The following is a 16,320-nucleotide window of genomic DNA, read 5'->3' as shown; positions in this document are numbered from 1 at the left end:
CACAGTTATAATTTTAGAGAATGTAGTGTATTTTAATTATATTAAACTATGAAAACTACATTCTCAAAAAGCATCTGATTTTAAAAATTTCTTTTTAAATGCTTAGTAATGAATATAAACAAGTTAATAACAAATGGGCATAAATTGATTACTATGAACAATGGACATAAAAATTGTATTTGCTTATTTGTTTATTCTATTCAATAAGATTCTTTTCACCAAAGGTCTTTTAATCAGGCCATTTTATATTAAAAGAAGATATGAAATGAATAAATTAGTTTCCTGGTATAAATGTCTAAGTAGTATGACAAAATACAAATCAGGATTGAAACATCCAATAACAAAATGTCTTGTAACTTAAATTTTGACATTAGTCATAAATTTATTTAGTTTTGTATCTGGAATTTTTAAAAATTATATACTAAAACATATATTAATATTCATTATATATTGCAATTTATAGTTGTATTAACTAACCAAACTACTAATTTATTAAACTGTCATTTGAATTAAATGTAAATAAACAAATAAAATATTCACAGTAATTATTTAACTGTAATTGCATGCATTTTTTTAAACATGTGTACATGTATAAGGTAATGATTTTTTTTTTTTTTGTGCATAATTACACTACACATAATTGCCATTTTACAAATTTGATGATTCTGAAATCCTATAATGTATCTTCTCTGCATATGCAAAATTTCAATGTCATGCATCATTTATTTTATGAGAGATTGTTTTTTACAAAACAGTGTCCTTTCAAGGGCTTGCTATGGGAGCCGTTGAAACTTTGAAATGGTCTGAGCTAATTGAAACAAGTTCAGCTGGAAATAAATGAAAGGAGGGCTGAAGTTTTTCTCAGAAGGACCAGAAAATGATTTTTCTGTATTCTTTTGGCACAAAATAAACCTGCAAAAACATTTAAATTGTTGAAGCCTGAGGTACTATGACCTATCTTATGGAGACAAGTGTTCAAGGTTGTAGTGACTTGCAGACCTCTGTCATTATATCATTCATAGCTGACAAACATCTACAATGTCATGACTACCTTTTGCAGCAATTATGAGAGACTTCCACATTATTTTTGGTGACCTGATACCATAAAAAAATGACATCAGAATGGAAAATTGCTGCATATACTTGTGATTGTATGAAAAAAATTGTATGTGATAGCTTGCACAAGATAGCAAATTTTGATATTTTCTGGATTTCGTTATTGAGGTAATTAGGAATCTAGATGTAAACAAAAAATGCCAGTGTAGGTAATGATTTTATGGAATATTAAAAAGAGGGTCTATTTGACCTCTGATACAACAAAGCCCTTACCAGGGTCTAGAGCAGTGGTGCGCAAACTATTTTCACTTCTGACCCCCCCATTTTGTGTAAAATTTTTTTTGTGACCCCTAGATAGACAATAGATGGTTTTTTTTAATCATCAACATAAAGTGAAATTCTTTCTGGGATTTGCATTTATGTTTCTGCCTTATTAGATGTCTGAATAAAACACAATTTTACTGGTACCTGATACTTATTGAAGAAAAACCTTATAATTTTTATTGTCAAGAAAATTTCTTTGAATTTGGTGACTCAAAAAATTTTTTAGTGGCCCCCTCTGGGGGTTGCAACTCACGGTTTGCACACCACTAGTCTAGAGGGAAAGATCTTTTGGTGCAAAATTGCTGCCTCAATCTGACTTTTGATAATTAAGCTTCTATAAACTTATAAAATTAACTTGATTAAGAATTTGAGTACTCAAATTCTTATCAATTCATACTTAAAAATCTTAACAGTTCATTAAATATTTGATAAGCTTGATGATTAAATCTTAAAGAATGTTATATAGAGTTAGCCATTTTCAAAGCACACAGATTAATACTCCTGGAGCTCCACATTACTTAAGCCCTGTTATTTAAAGATGTGCTGTCCTCTTTTGGCAAAAAATGTATGTATGCAGTATTAGAAGTTAGAGCAGAAGTAAACAAGCCATTTACTTTTGACAGTCCTGCTGTATACAGTTAACTTTGGTTTGTAATATAAAAATTACAATTACAAGGATCCAGAATGCCATTTTGACATTCAAAAAGTTCCAGAGCAACACTCCAGAAGTTTTTTGAATGTTATGCTGGAACTGATGTAAAGTTGTTGATGGCCAGATTGCCAAGTAGTTAAGGTGTCTTGGAGACCTAGAAGTGAATCCAGGTGGGTCAAAAAAAAAAACCAGGATTTTTTGGGGATGATCTGTTTTGGATATGTTTTGGACTCTTCCCTTACCATCCAGACACCCCATTCTGGACCTGGCTAAATCACAATGGACTTGATTTTAAAAAGTTTTTGTGCCCACAGGGCACTGAGTTGAAAAAATAAATAAAAGCTGCCCATATGAGAGAACTGGTTATTCAAATAGATTCAAACATGGTTGAAAGTTTGTTCCTGGACCTAATTTCAGTTTTTGCTATCACAATTAATAATTGGGAACTGAACACATCAAGATGGCAAGCAGCTAAGTAAGCAAGCCATTGACAGAGTCTATTTTATATGAAACAAAATATGTTATTGGCTTTATTATAAATTGTCTACTTGGACTTAATGCATTAATAGGTCTTTATACTGGTGTATTGGTTATCAACACAAGGAGTTCATAATCAGAAAAATCAAAAAATCTTTATTTTATTACCTGTAGTAGTTTTCCTGTACACACATCGCACGTGTTTTGGGCTAACTTGCCCCTCTTCAGCAGGCCACCACGACATTCTAAAATATTACAATAAGCAACAACATGGACTTAATGTATTAATAGGACTTTATACACCAGTATAAAGTCCTATTAAATTATAATTCTATAAATTATAATTTGTAATTTCTTAAATTACAATCTATAATAAAGTACAACTAAGAACTGTAAGGCAACTAAATTTAATGTCATTGGCTTGTTTACCACCTAGATGCACTCTGTCTTTGCTTCAGTATAAATGGCAAACTTATATCACTTAACATTTTTGCTTTGTATTTTCTAAACTATTAAGAAGCAGTAAAATAGATGTATCACCATACAGTTAACATTTATCTGACATTACAGAAAATGATATTAAAAAATTTAAAAAACCATAAAGTATAAAAATTAGGCAGCATAATGATGATAAAATAATAGTTTCCAATATAAGTGTTTGGTATGAACAGTTAAAACTGTCTTTCTAGCTATCCTGTTTCTATCTACCTATTATAGGTAGATAGAAATAGCACCATAAGACTGATGTTTGTATAGCATTTTATATAGTGAATGACACTTGGAACTATTATAGGGGTAATAAAGGGACTTGGGGTGTCCCAAAAGTCCCTTTATTCAGAGTTTGTGAATTTTTTTTACAGAAATTGGAACACCCTCTATGAAGCATTGATGCTACAGCATGAATATATACATATTGAAAAATTTCCCTGCCCCCATGTACATGACTTTTGATTTAGCTGCACGGTAAGAAATCGTATGTTTCTGACCAACAGTGCAGGATGAGGCTTAATCAGGACCAGTGGATCACACTGTTCAAAGCATATTTTCAGTGCAAATCTCATTTGAAGTGGGTGGATATTTTCTGGTGAACTAGCACCCAGCAAGCCTATGCAGCACAATCTGGTTTGTTAATTTTGCAAAACACCACTGATTTTGTTTTTTCTGTGATGCTATTTGAAGGACTGAGTTTAAAGAACAACCCCCACATGTTGGATGAACTGAAATTGAACATTGGAGCAGCCATAAATGAAATTCCTCTATCAATGCTGCAACATGTAGCATGGAATATGTGCTGTTGTGTGAACATGTGCCTGCAGGTTGGAGGGGACATTTCCAACACATGTTGTAAAACACAAATATTCTTGTGTATGCTGAAGTTGTATGAACAGTTAAAATTTATGTACTGTACCTGTAATCTGACTCTTGTAATTATTTTTCCAACCTTTGAGTAAAGGGTTTTTGGGATACCCTGTATTAGATATAGATACAAAATTATGTATAAAATGAGATGATATGAGGAAGGTTAATAGTTAACAGATTCGAAATCTACATATATAAATTTTTATTAATGTTGTAAGAAATTTTTTATCTTCAGCAAAAACAATACTGTAAATTATAGTTTTCTATGCTTGTTTATATTATAATATATAACAACTGTAATGAAGAAACGTATATTTTTTTGTAATTAATTACTTATATTACCTTATTTTACTATAGTGTTTCTAAAATGTAATCAACCTTATGCTTTAAAATGTTTTTTTTTCCAGGCAAGAAATTGAATATCAAAAGGGAAAAGATTGGGAACTATTAGAGAAGAAAAGGTATTGTTGTTTTTGTTATGATTTCAAATTATTTTGCTACATTAACTGAAAAATGATTACAGGCAGCATATAGAACAACTAGAAAAAGAACACAGTCAAGCAGAAGAAAGGAGGCGTAGAGAACAATTGGAGACGGAAGCCAAACTTGAAAAGAAACTTAGAGAGTTAGAACATATAAGAAAAGAAAATGAGGATATCTGTCAGAAAGCACAGATAGTTAGTATTAGTTTTAATTCTATTTTATGTTTTTGTTGTTCTCAGTAAAAAGTAAAAACTAAACAAACAAAATTTCTGAACACTGAACACAGTAGAATATGTAGTGTTCTCTAGAAGTTTTTTGATTTAACAAATCTAGAGAAATTCATAAAATACATACGTATATATTAAGTTGATCAATAAACAAAGACAGAAATTTATAAGAAAATCATAATAATGTTCTATAAAATTTAGAATTTCTTAAACTGTGAAAAATTAGTATTTATAATATATATGATATATACTTTTTGTTCTATAAATGAAAATTTATATATAATATATATAATATAAAAATTTCAATTTCAATAATTATTTTACTAGTTAATATCCTTCATACACTCCTTATTTAAAATTATTTGAAACCTCTTTGACTAGTCATTAATTACATATAAGGTTAAAGAAATTTAATTATTTTTATTTTAACTTTAAATAGGCTCAAAAATTAGCACTGGAAGAACAAGCAAAATTAGAACAATGTTGTCAGAATATTGAAAAACAACTTAAAGAATATAATGAAAAAGAAAAAAATGGAGCATTGGCATTAGAGGTGACTTTTTAATATTGTGTATTAATATACAGTAATTTAAATTGTAAATTAGATTTTTTTATTCTCCTAAGGAATCAAAACAAGAATTATTTAGGGTACAACAGAAAAAAGAAATTATAATTAAGGAATTGGAAAATTTAGTTAAATTGAAGAATGAATCCTTAAATTCATATCCTGAAAATCAGTCAATAAATCATGTAAGATAAAGAAACTTTCAACATAATTTATATAATTTATAATTCGTTTTTACAAATTATTTGTCTTAATTCCAGTTAAAACAAGAAGTACAAGAATTGGAGGATATTAGTAAAGAACTTGATAAATTTTGTATTGAAGGAATTGAAACAAATCAGTCAGAATTAAATGAAGTTTTTAAATTATTGTCAGATTCATTTCAATTTGCAAATGAATCTTCAATGAGTGAAATTTTTTGTAAAGTTAAAGAAAACATATTGAGTAATAAGAATGCCATTAGAGAAAAAATACAGAAAGAAAATGAAATTTTGAGGGAAAGTAGAGAATTATTACTTGCCAAAGCAAATGATGTTTCATCAGATTTAGTTGAAGGTCAAGAATATTTACACAATAAAGAATTGTTGAGTCAGAAAAAACAAAACTTTGAACAGATTTTTGGAAAAAAATTAGAAATACTAGAAAAACTTGAAAAATATTTTAATAAATTTCCAAATTCTAATAGAACTAAACCTGTTCAAAAATTTTGTGATGGAACCAATCCAGAAAACTCATTTGAAAACTCAAACATGAATAATCCATCAAATTGTTCAAAAAATCCAAGAACTGAAAGGTAAATTTTTTTTACAGATTTAAAACTATACATAAATTTTCAAATTTTATACAGTTATATTCTATTAACATACAATATAAACCAAAATGTTCATTTCAGAATGAAATGAAAAATCATCTGTAATGTATATGAGCTTCTCACTTTCCAAATTGATTAACTCCACAAAATGAAATGTAGAAAAATTGATAATGTACATTTTTTTTTTAAACTTTTAAATAAATATTGTGGAATGTATTTTTTATTTGTTACATTAAAGCTATGCTTTAAGGTTTAATGATATATAAAGTTTGTTATTATTTTTACATTTGTCAGGTAACTATTATACCAAGGATTTACTAATGGAATTAATTGATTTGGACTGTGAATGACTCACATTACATGAAGGCATTCATGTAATGTATTACAATTTTATATATACTGTATAAAGGAAAATATAATACATGCATTCTTGAATTGAGTACGTTTGTATTATTATTATTATTATTATATATATATTAGTTATTTGCATTATGTTTAATTCTGAAATAAGAATTTGCCTTTTTAATTTATATTTATTTTAATAGACTATGATGGCATAATTTTAACATGTTGCTTTAGAATGTAATGACAGAAAACTCTGCATGGGATTGTTGCATGCAGAGATGAGACAAGTAGCTCATTTTCTTAACCTGTTTGTTCCTTCTTTTTCTTATTAGTATATTCATATATTTTATAATTTCTACTATATTCAATCAATCAAGTTTATTAGCGTAGTAGTAGGCATTAGCCTGTTACAAGGGGGGTTAAATATACATTTTTTAGGATAACATAATCTACAATTTTAGGTATCCTTTAACCTGTATACCTTTTCAATTTATTAATTAGCCATAAGGCTTAATTAACTATTAACACATTGCCGTAAGAACCTATTGACAACATTATACAACCCATAAATGTCATTACTATTGACTTTATCTAGTTTTCTATACATATCAATTTTCATCTTTGGGTTAAACTTTGATCCTTGATAATATTTAAATCTTGTTCTTCCTTCTCGTTACATCCGTAGATTAAGTGTAGTTTTGATAATTTTTTTCCACACTTGGAGCAGGTAAATTGATTATATTCTATGTATTTATTTATAATAACTAGACCTTTTCGATTAAGTCTTAACTGAATGAAAAACTTTTTAACATTAAATGGGAGATTTGAAAGCATATAGTTGTTGATATAAGGGTAGTTAAGGATTATATTATAGTGTGAGTTATTTCTTCTTTTTCATATATCTTCATTATCCTGGCTTATTGAATGTTCCATGGCTTTATATAGTAATTGACTGATTCATTGGTCATTATTTTTGAGATAATCAAATACTAGTTCTTTCAAAAATCCGTACGCATTGAAAATCTTTGATAATTGAGTTATCCAATTCTGTTGAATGTTTATATTTCTAGATCTATTGTATAAGAAGTACATTAGTTTAGATGACAAATCTTCTGCATTAATTATTTTTTGAAGCCAATTAATATATCTTTTTACCAGAATAGTATTAACTTTGAATCTCTTAAGTTCCATGCGCAGCACACTACCTGGCATATTGTATTCTAATTGAAATGTTTTTCGAATGAATATATTTTGGATTTTTTCAAAATCATAGAAATTGTTTAGACTCCAGATTGGAGCAGCATAGCACAATGTGTTTATTACTATTGCATTGAAGAGCTGAAAATGAGTTTTGATATTTATTTTTGCCTTACAGCATAGAGCTATTAAATTACTCATTAGATTTCTGGACTTAGCAGTAATATATTTGTAATGCCTACTAAATGATAAGTTAAACGTAAAGATTATATCCAGAAATTTTTTCTCATTAACAATTTTAATTTTTTTTATTCTTGATGTAAAAGGATTTAGCTCTTTTCGTAAGATTATTTCCATTTCTGAAAACCATGATTTCTGATTTATCAGGATTTATTTTGACTTTTAAAGTATCTAAATATTCAACTGTCTGGAGAATCTTCCTTTTTAGTGCCACAGCGGTAGGAGCCAGTACTATGATATCATATCGTCTGCATATGACACTGAGTGTATACATGTATTGTCAATATATATCCCATCTTCTTCCCTTGAGAAACAGTTATTTAAATCAAATAGATAGAAATTAAACAGAATTGGAGATAAGGGATCACCTTGCAATAAGCCTCTACTAGTCGTAAACGGATTCCAGCATATATTATTTTGCTTGACAATGACATTATAATTACGATACAGTTGACCAATTATCTTAGTTAAGTAATTGCTTACATTATAGTTATTTAATTTGTCCTGTAGCAACTTTATACTAACAGAATCATAAGCTTTTGATAAATCCAAAAAAATTGCAAAAATCTTCCGTCTCTTCTTTAATAGTTGTATTTGGATTATTGCTAGCAGAACAAATAGAGCTTTCTGAGTGCCACCATTTTCTGTATAAGCATATTGTGTTGGATTCTTGTAATTGTTCACCTCTATCCATTGTTTAAATTTCTCTGCCAGTATTGCTGTAAATATTTTCCTGAAACGATAATAATGCAATCTGTCTATAATTTGCTGGATCATCTTTGCTGCCATGTTTGAAAATCATAGTAAAAATTACTTCCTTCCAGTTACTTGGAATTATATTGCTTAAATATATATTATTGAATATTCTAGTTAAATATTGAATCAGTTTGGGAGGTAACAATTTAATAAAGGAATTTGGAATACCATCTGAACCTGGAGCAGATTTGATTTTCAATGCCTTAACTCGTTTCTGCACTTCATCTACACTTATTATTTCATCCTGATTAATTTGGTAGCCTATTTTATCTTCCTTGTGAATATTCTTTTGATTATGTAAGTATTCCTGGGAAAATTCTTGGAAATATTTCCATTCAATATAATCAATCTTTTTTTGATTGAAGGAGCCAGATTTAGTATTACGAAAGTTGTAATAACTTTCCAAAAGGTTCTCGTGTCTCTTGATTCTATTAGCTTTTTGTTAATATTGGTCAAGTAAAGTTTCTTTTTTGCCTTAATTAAGTTTGTATATATTTTTTTGCTTTTCACATAGTTTGATAATGCTTCAGGAGTATTAAATTTCCTAAAAATTTTAAGATCTTTTTGCTTTTTAAGTTTGTGGTGATAACAAGAGTTGTCAAACCATTGATTTTTAAATTTTGATTTGGAGGCGTGATTACGTTGCATGACACGACATTCTACTATTTTAGAAACTAATCTTTGGTAATTGACAATCGGTTTATTTTTTCCTCCAGTCTTAGCAATTTGGCTGTTATAAAATCAACTCTTTTTAACCATTTTTGCTTTTCAATCCTGGATTCACATTTTTGCTAAATTCCAATATATAATCTTTTTTAATAATGTTACTTCTTATATCCTTTTTAGTTAATAATGTGAGTTTTACTGGAAAATGATCTGATGTGTCTTCATCAAGAACCGTTAAGGTCTGACAATGTTCGATTAACTTCTCGGAACATATAATGAAATGTACGATTGACTTCCTATTTTGTGATATGTATGTGTATTCTGCTGGAACATCACCTCTCATTCTACCATTAAGTATAATGAGCTAGTTTTTGTAAACAAATTCTACTAGAGTTTTACCTTCACTGTTTAAGATTTTAACTTTAGACTGTCTATTGTTGTTTATATTTTCATAATTTAAATATAACTCTGTGTCCAATTCGAGAATTGAAGTCTCCTCCGAGCAACCAGAATTGTATCAAAAAAGCCCATCTATCAATACAGTGTTGGATTTTCATGAATATTGATTTCTTATTAACCGATGGAGGGAGATATATTACAATAACTCCTAAGTAAGATTCGTTCCACATGGATTTGAGTTGATTATTTATTCTAATTATAGCTAGTATATAGTACATTGTTATATTTTGATATATGATTTCATCAAAATTTCTCTTCATGATGAGAAGTATGCCTCCCGAAGGTTGACCAAATTTACTTAACTGATGAGCGTCACTGGAAATCAAGATATTCTCTTGTTCTACATAGTTTTTATCAATTAAATTTTCTATCCACGTTTCCGTCAAACCAATAATTGTATTAGAATTTATGAAATTTTTTGTTGATAGCTTATGAATTCTTCCTTTAAGGCCCTGACAGTTCCAAAAACTAATCTGAAATTAGTTTGATTCCATATTAATCTTAATATTATTATTTTGAATATAACTATATTTATCCGAGGGTTGTTCCTTTTCGATTTTTTTTACAATTATTATTCTTAGTTAAATTGTTTTCCTGAATATCAGGCAGCATGGTTGTTGTTGTTATTACTTTCTTTGTGAATATTTGGTAGCTTGACCTAAAAAATAATTAATTACTATAAATTCATTTGTGTTCATATCCAACCTATATACAAGATCATCTTTTATAAAATAGTCATCCCTGATTCTCACTTTGGTATTAGTTGAGAATTCTAATTTAATTTTATTGAGTAATAGTTTTCTCCTAGCTTTTGATCTAGAACATAGATCTGTTCTAATGATAGTTTTTCTTATCTCTTGTCTTATATTTGGTCTCATAGTCCAGAACCTTTTAAGTATTGAGTTTCTATCTTTAACCGATTCTGTTATTAATTTTATCATTTGATAATCCGAACTACTCTTTCCTAATTGAATTAAGCCTTCTATTTCATGTCCTTTAGGTCAAGATCTACCTTAATAAATTTTTTAATTTCTTGCAGCTTATCATCAGTATTAAATGGGAAATTAGTAATAACCAGATTTCTATTAGTATTTTCATTGTTTAGTTTATCCAACTCAAACATACCTTTTAGGTTTGTGCAGAGCTTTGTTTTATCTTCACATTGCTGAATTTTTTGTACAATTGTATCCATTTCTTCTTTAATTTTCATATTATCTCTTTGTATACAACTAATATCATGTCTGATTGAATGAATTTTTTGATTTAATAATTCAAACTTCTTCTGAATTAGATTATAGATGGATTTTAATGCGTATCTTGAATCACTGTCACTTATCTGGTCAAGGTGCTCCGATGTTGCAAAATAATCCTCGATTCTAGATTTACCCGTAATGCCTCTGTTATTTCCAGTTTCTTCCTCTGGAGTATATTCTTTGCTAATAAGATCCACTAGCTGGCTTGTTTCTTCAGAACTCCGTGCGTGTTCTTTCCTCGGTCTTCCATGCCCTCTTTTTTGCATATCAATTTGACTTGTGTTAACTGGTGAATGCTGAATTGGGCCAGGATTAGTTTCGACTCCAGCCATTATTAACAGCAATAATATTAGTTTTAATGATATCATAGTTAATATTATACCTTTAAAAATTTTTAAAATTATTGTATAATCAACGTTTCACAAAAATATATTATCTGAAGCAGGTCAATGAAAAAGTTGCCAACACTGACGATGGCTAGAAGCGCCCCCCCCATAATTCCTACTATATTAGTTATCTGCCTTTTTTGATAGATTATCTAAGCCTTTATCTATCAGAGTTTTAGTATTGAACTTGTTTCTATGTGGCTGATTTTATAAAAAAGAAAGTAGATTGAATTTAATGCTCTAATATCCACTTCAATCCATATGAAGACATTTTATGCCATCAAACATTATATTAATTAATAATCTTTTTTTGCATTGAATAATAAATATCTCTATAAAACAGTATATTACTACTAAAAAAATACATTAAACAAAAACTTAAAAATCTGATATTCAAAAATGGTACAAAATGAGGACAGATACAGATAAAGGTAACCAATATAAAAATAGATACATATAAATATGCAGTAGAATGAGTCAGTATTTATTTTAATTCTTTTTTTTTTTTAATTCAGTTAGAAATATTTATTTAATTTGCTTATATATATTTAAAAATATTTTTAGAATTTTGTTTTATTGATTGCTATTTGCTAATATCATATTAGTATAGTCAATTTAAATATTTAAGAATCTTAAAATTGTTTAATGAGCAATTATTTATTGTAACATTGTCACAATGCTGGGTTGCAATTTTTTATTTATTTAACTTAAAATATATGCTTCCTACCTCAAATTAGTAGTGGCTTGCCCATCATACTTTTCCTTTAACAATAGAGTTGTGCCAGTCATCTATCTAACACCTTTCAGGGGAAAAGTTTTGCATTGGAAGTTCATATATAATTAATCTGTGCCTCCTGCCCTAAGGTTTTCATATCTGGTCTCATCTTTCATCTGTCTAACTCTGTTTTCGAGATTAAGGAAAGACACACAGATGACAGTGGGAATTTATAGGTCTACAATTTTTTCAAATTGCAGTCCAGTGAGGTATGTAATAAAATAATTTAACAGAAAGTTACACAACAGATAGAATTGTACAATTACTGCAACTCGACATACCCCTATGTCTCATATAGGTATTTAAATGATTACAGTTGTGGCCCAATTATACACCAGGTAATGCCACTAGAGAGCTCAGTAATCACTACTCCTGTATTCTATAAAAAGGCTTGCAGTGGCTTGCTGTGTTCCGAATTTTCAATGTACATGTACCTGCTGTTTGGAGGTCTTTGAATACTAGGCATGCCTGTATGATTCAAAGACATTACACACAGCTAACAAAGTTTGAGAAATTGAATGATTGTTTTGTCAAATTTCCTGCATTTGGGCCATTCTGATCTATCTGTGAAAAGATGGGACCAGGACTGGTCTTAGAAGCTGTGTCTTCAGATTGGTTTCCTTCAGTGTCATAATCTTCACTGTGTTGTGGTTCCACTTGCTCTTCTACATGTTCTGAGATAGGTTTGCTGAAATACTTATTAAATATGCTGTATTCTTTTCTGTTTTGGATTTCTTTGCCTTGGCTACAGTCTTCTTTTTACTGCCATTTAAATATTTTCTTGTTTATTAGTTTTTACGACCATTGCATAACTCATAACTGCAGCATAGATAAAACTGATGTAAAATAGTTCACAAGGAAAAAAATTGGTACAAAAGAAAATTTAAAGAAAGCTATGAAATAACGACCGACAGAAATAATATTAACAAGAACCTTAGCATTGAAATCCATAAAAGTTGGTTACAACTACTAAAATAAAAAATCTTTAAAAAATCTTAAAATGTATATTTATACAATTGTAGGCGTGGCTGTGTGCAGCATTCTGGGTGTAAGAGTTTGTGCGTAAGGTGACGGACAGATGTCCTCCACATGTTCATTACGTAACAGACTGACGAGGGGCGAAAGCCCGAAATGCGTTTCTGTAAAGTTTATGAAATAAATATAGATGAATTTTGCCAAGTGTCTTTAAATTCACCAAGTTGTGACATCAAACAAAACAATAAATATTTTCTCTCAATTTTCCTTAGTCTTTTACCCATGTTTACAGAAACTACAAAAATACAATAAAATATTAAAAGAAGTAATGAATACTACATTTGATTAAATGTTGTCAAGTTACATATCCATTTCTGCATGCAAATCAACTGTGAAAGTATTTGTGATTATTTGAAGCTGTTCAGAGAAATGAAAGTCATGTGATAGAGTATGGTGGGTGTTTGCGTGTGAGTGATAGAGAAATGTTTGCTAATATTATTCTTTTTAGAATTAATATACAGTTGATTATGTCCCTGGTTATCTATCTATACAGAATGCACTAAGGCAAAATCTATTTCCAATTTGTTAAAATACTAATATTGTATACCAAGAAAATTTGTTTATTTATATAAAATTTATTTACTTTACTTTCTCTATTTGTAACAACAATTTTTTACAGCAAATATATGCTGGGTACAACTAGTTATCAAGATTAATGTAATTAAAGCATAAATACTTGAATCTGGATATAGGCCTACAATATATTTTTAATAGAGTGTGTGTATGTGCCTATAGATGTAATATGGTAATTTAATAATATAATACCGTCAACAAAATTTTACAGATTTTATAGGTATTTAAAAGCTGTTACAATGTGTATTTACATGTTTGTCCTTTTAGCTTTTTCAGAGAGATAAATTTTTCCACTAGTTTATAATTAATTAACATACATAATCCAAGTACAGTAAAAAACTTTCAAAATATAAATAGTATAAATAAACTATTGACTTAAAAATTCAAAAGAAAACTAAAATCTTTGCTATTCTCTGTAAAACTTGCAATATGGTACTGGTATATGTTGCAGTGTGTTGTAAGTATTTGATAAGACTAGAGTAGATTACCCTAGCATGAGGCCCTTAGACACTGGGCCAGGTGGGGGTACACAATTGCTGGGTGACAGAAACTTAAATTTTTGCACACTTGGCAAGCATACGATTTGGCAGATATTTTTTATTTACAGTCAAGGCTCTATATAACAAAGTAACTAAATCCTGAAAAAATTCCCTATAGGGAAATTGTTTTACAGAAATTACACATTTTGGTAAATAAAGTATTATTTTAATGTAATTTTTTTCATTATTTTACATAATTTAAATTAATAATGTAATAAAAATGTAGTTTTAATTTTAAGTAAGTTTAATTTGTGTGTTAAAATACTTATAACCTAGTTCACAATTTTTTTTTAATGAAAATGTAGTTATTTTTTGTTGCACAGAACAATTAAAAAATATTCTTTCTTAGTAATATGCTTCACACTTATTAACAGCATTAAAACTTCATCTGCATTTCATAAATGCAAGTTCTAGCATGTTTCCTGTATGTCTCGCATCATCGGCTAATTTCAAAATTGATTCTTGATTTGTTGATAAACCATTCACAGGAATTCCAAACTTTGTTACAATATCTTTCTTTTTTGAGCCTTTATCAACTTCCCACGACACATTAATTTTTTTAGTAATGCTTAAATGCTATATTAACAGTTCTTCAAATTCTTTTAAATAAATTAAATTAAATAAAATCTTACTAATGTCAAAAATTAGTCCAGCAGTTGTCAAAATTATCACCTTTCTAACATTTTTGACATTCATTAATTGTAAATAGCTTAGGTCAAATTGAAGTTGTTGATAGATAATCTCGCTCTCCTTTCTTTACAACCAGTAGCCACATTGGGGGCAGATTACATGATGGTTTTAAAAGCTAACAACCACTGTTTCTCACACCTGAGCCACGGTTTTACAAAGGGTTTACAGATTGACACCTGAAATTGAACCTAAATTCAAACTGGATTCAGATGGAGTAATTGACTTTTAATGATCAAGGGTCCTTACAAATTTTTTAAAAATTTGTTATACAGAAATTTAACTTCATTATCTAGAAGTAATTTTACATATACAGTGATACCTCAGTTTTCGTGGATAATCCATCCAAAAACAATCGGCAAAATCCGAAACCAACGAAAACCAAGGCAATTATTTCCATACGAATCAATGTAAATCCAATTAATTTGTCCTAGATACTCCAAAATATATACCAAAAACACATTTTATAGAGACTTAATTTAGCGTTAAATACTAAAAGCAATAAGAAATTAACATAAAAGACTAATTAGCATAAAGAGAAAAGCATTAGGATTAAAGATAAGATAATTAGCATTAAGATGATAGCAATGGAATTGTTTGGCTAGACATGCGGGGTAATGTCTTCTCTTGTAGAAGCTAGTTGGAAATGAACTTCTAGCCTATATCACCTGGTGGTAAAGTGTGACGTAATTGTCATGTAATAGTAGTTGTATGCATTTATGATGGTCGTATCGAGGGGAATAATGCCTTCTAGGAAATCCATTTAAGGGTAACTAGCCCCTATTCAGGAATTACAGACATGGAGAAAACCTGAAAAACTTCACGTGGCCAGCCCGCCCTGGAGAAGTGCAAACCCATGACCAAACTCCCCAGTGTTCAGGGAACAGAACTGTTGGCCAATGGTGGGCCATCACAGGGTAATGTTCACGCAGTGTAATCTACAGCCTTATTGGAGACAGTGGACACACAAAGGCATACATACATGGTAGGCAGATTCTGGATGCCCCAAATAGACCACAGATGATTTTCTGATCATGAGACAACTATTAACAGTTGCAATGGTATCTTTGTTGACCATCCAGAAATAGCTGGAAGCATCTTTATAGAAATTTTCTCTGCTAGTCCTAGTCACCTGTCAACAGTATAGGAAAAGGCAAATTTGCATGCACAGAGACTGCTATGCATCCTGCCATTAGCCAATGTTATTGCTAATGGCAGGCAAACTGCAAACAAAGCCAATAACATTGGCTTTGTTTGCAGTTGTCTCTTGACAGAGAGCATGGACTGCTATGGATTGGCAGCTTATAGTCTTTAGTAACAAATCTCTGTTCTGTTTGGAAATGGATGACTATGTTGGTGTGGAGAACCACATCAACTAGTGAGCACTTTATTCCCATGTTTGCTGTTGAGTGGCACACTCCCTGATTGCTTCTTTGCTGGTCTAGAAAGTGATCA

The 16,320-nt window shown here is 29.5% G+C and overlaps 1 protein-coding gene across 2 annotated transcripts in view; it reads left to right on the top strand.

Moving 5' to 3' along the window:
• The window catches only part of Klp98A (kinesin-like protein 98A), a 55,394-nt gene that overhangs the window by 34,902 nt on the left and 4,172 nt on the right, over positions 1-16,320 (top strand). For both annotated transcript variants that reach the window (XM_067263802.1, XM_067263801.1), the window contains exons 22-26: positions 4,276-4,329; positions 4,392-4,545; positions 5,018-5,131; positions 5,203-5,328; positions 5,404-5,936. In XM_067263802.1, coding sequence (XP_067119903.1) covers positions 4,276-4,329; positions 4,392-4,545; positions 5,018-5,131; positions 5,203-5,328; positions 5,404-5,936 — 981 coding nt within the window. The remainder of the gene's footprint in view (positions 1-4,275; positions 4,330-4,391; positions 4,546-5,017; positions 5,132-5,202; positions 5,329-5,403; positions 5,937-16,320) is intronic.

This window comes from Centruroides vittatus, unplaced genomic scaffold (assembly GCF_030686945.1).
Source record: "Centruroides vittatus isolate TY-2023 unplaced genomic scaffold, ASM3068694v2 contig_18, whole genome shotgun sequence".
NCBI classification, from domain to species: Eukaryota; Metazoa; Arthropoda; class Arachnida; order Scorpiones; family Buthidae; genus Centruroides; species Centruroides vittatus.
Note: the sequence above shows the minus strand (reverse complement) of the source record. Positions and strands in the feature narration are given on the sequence as shown.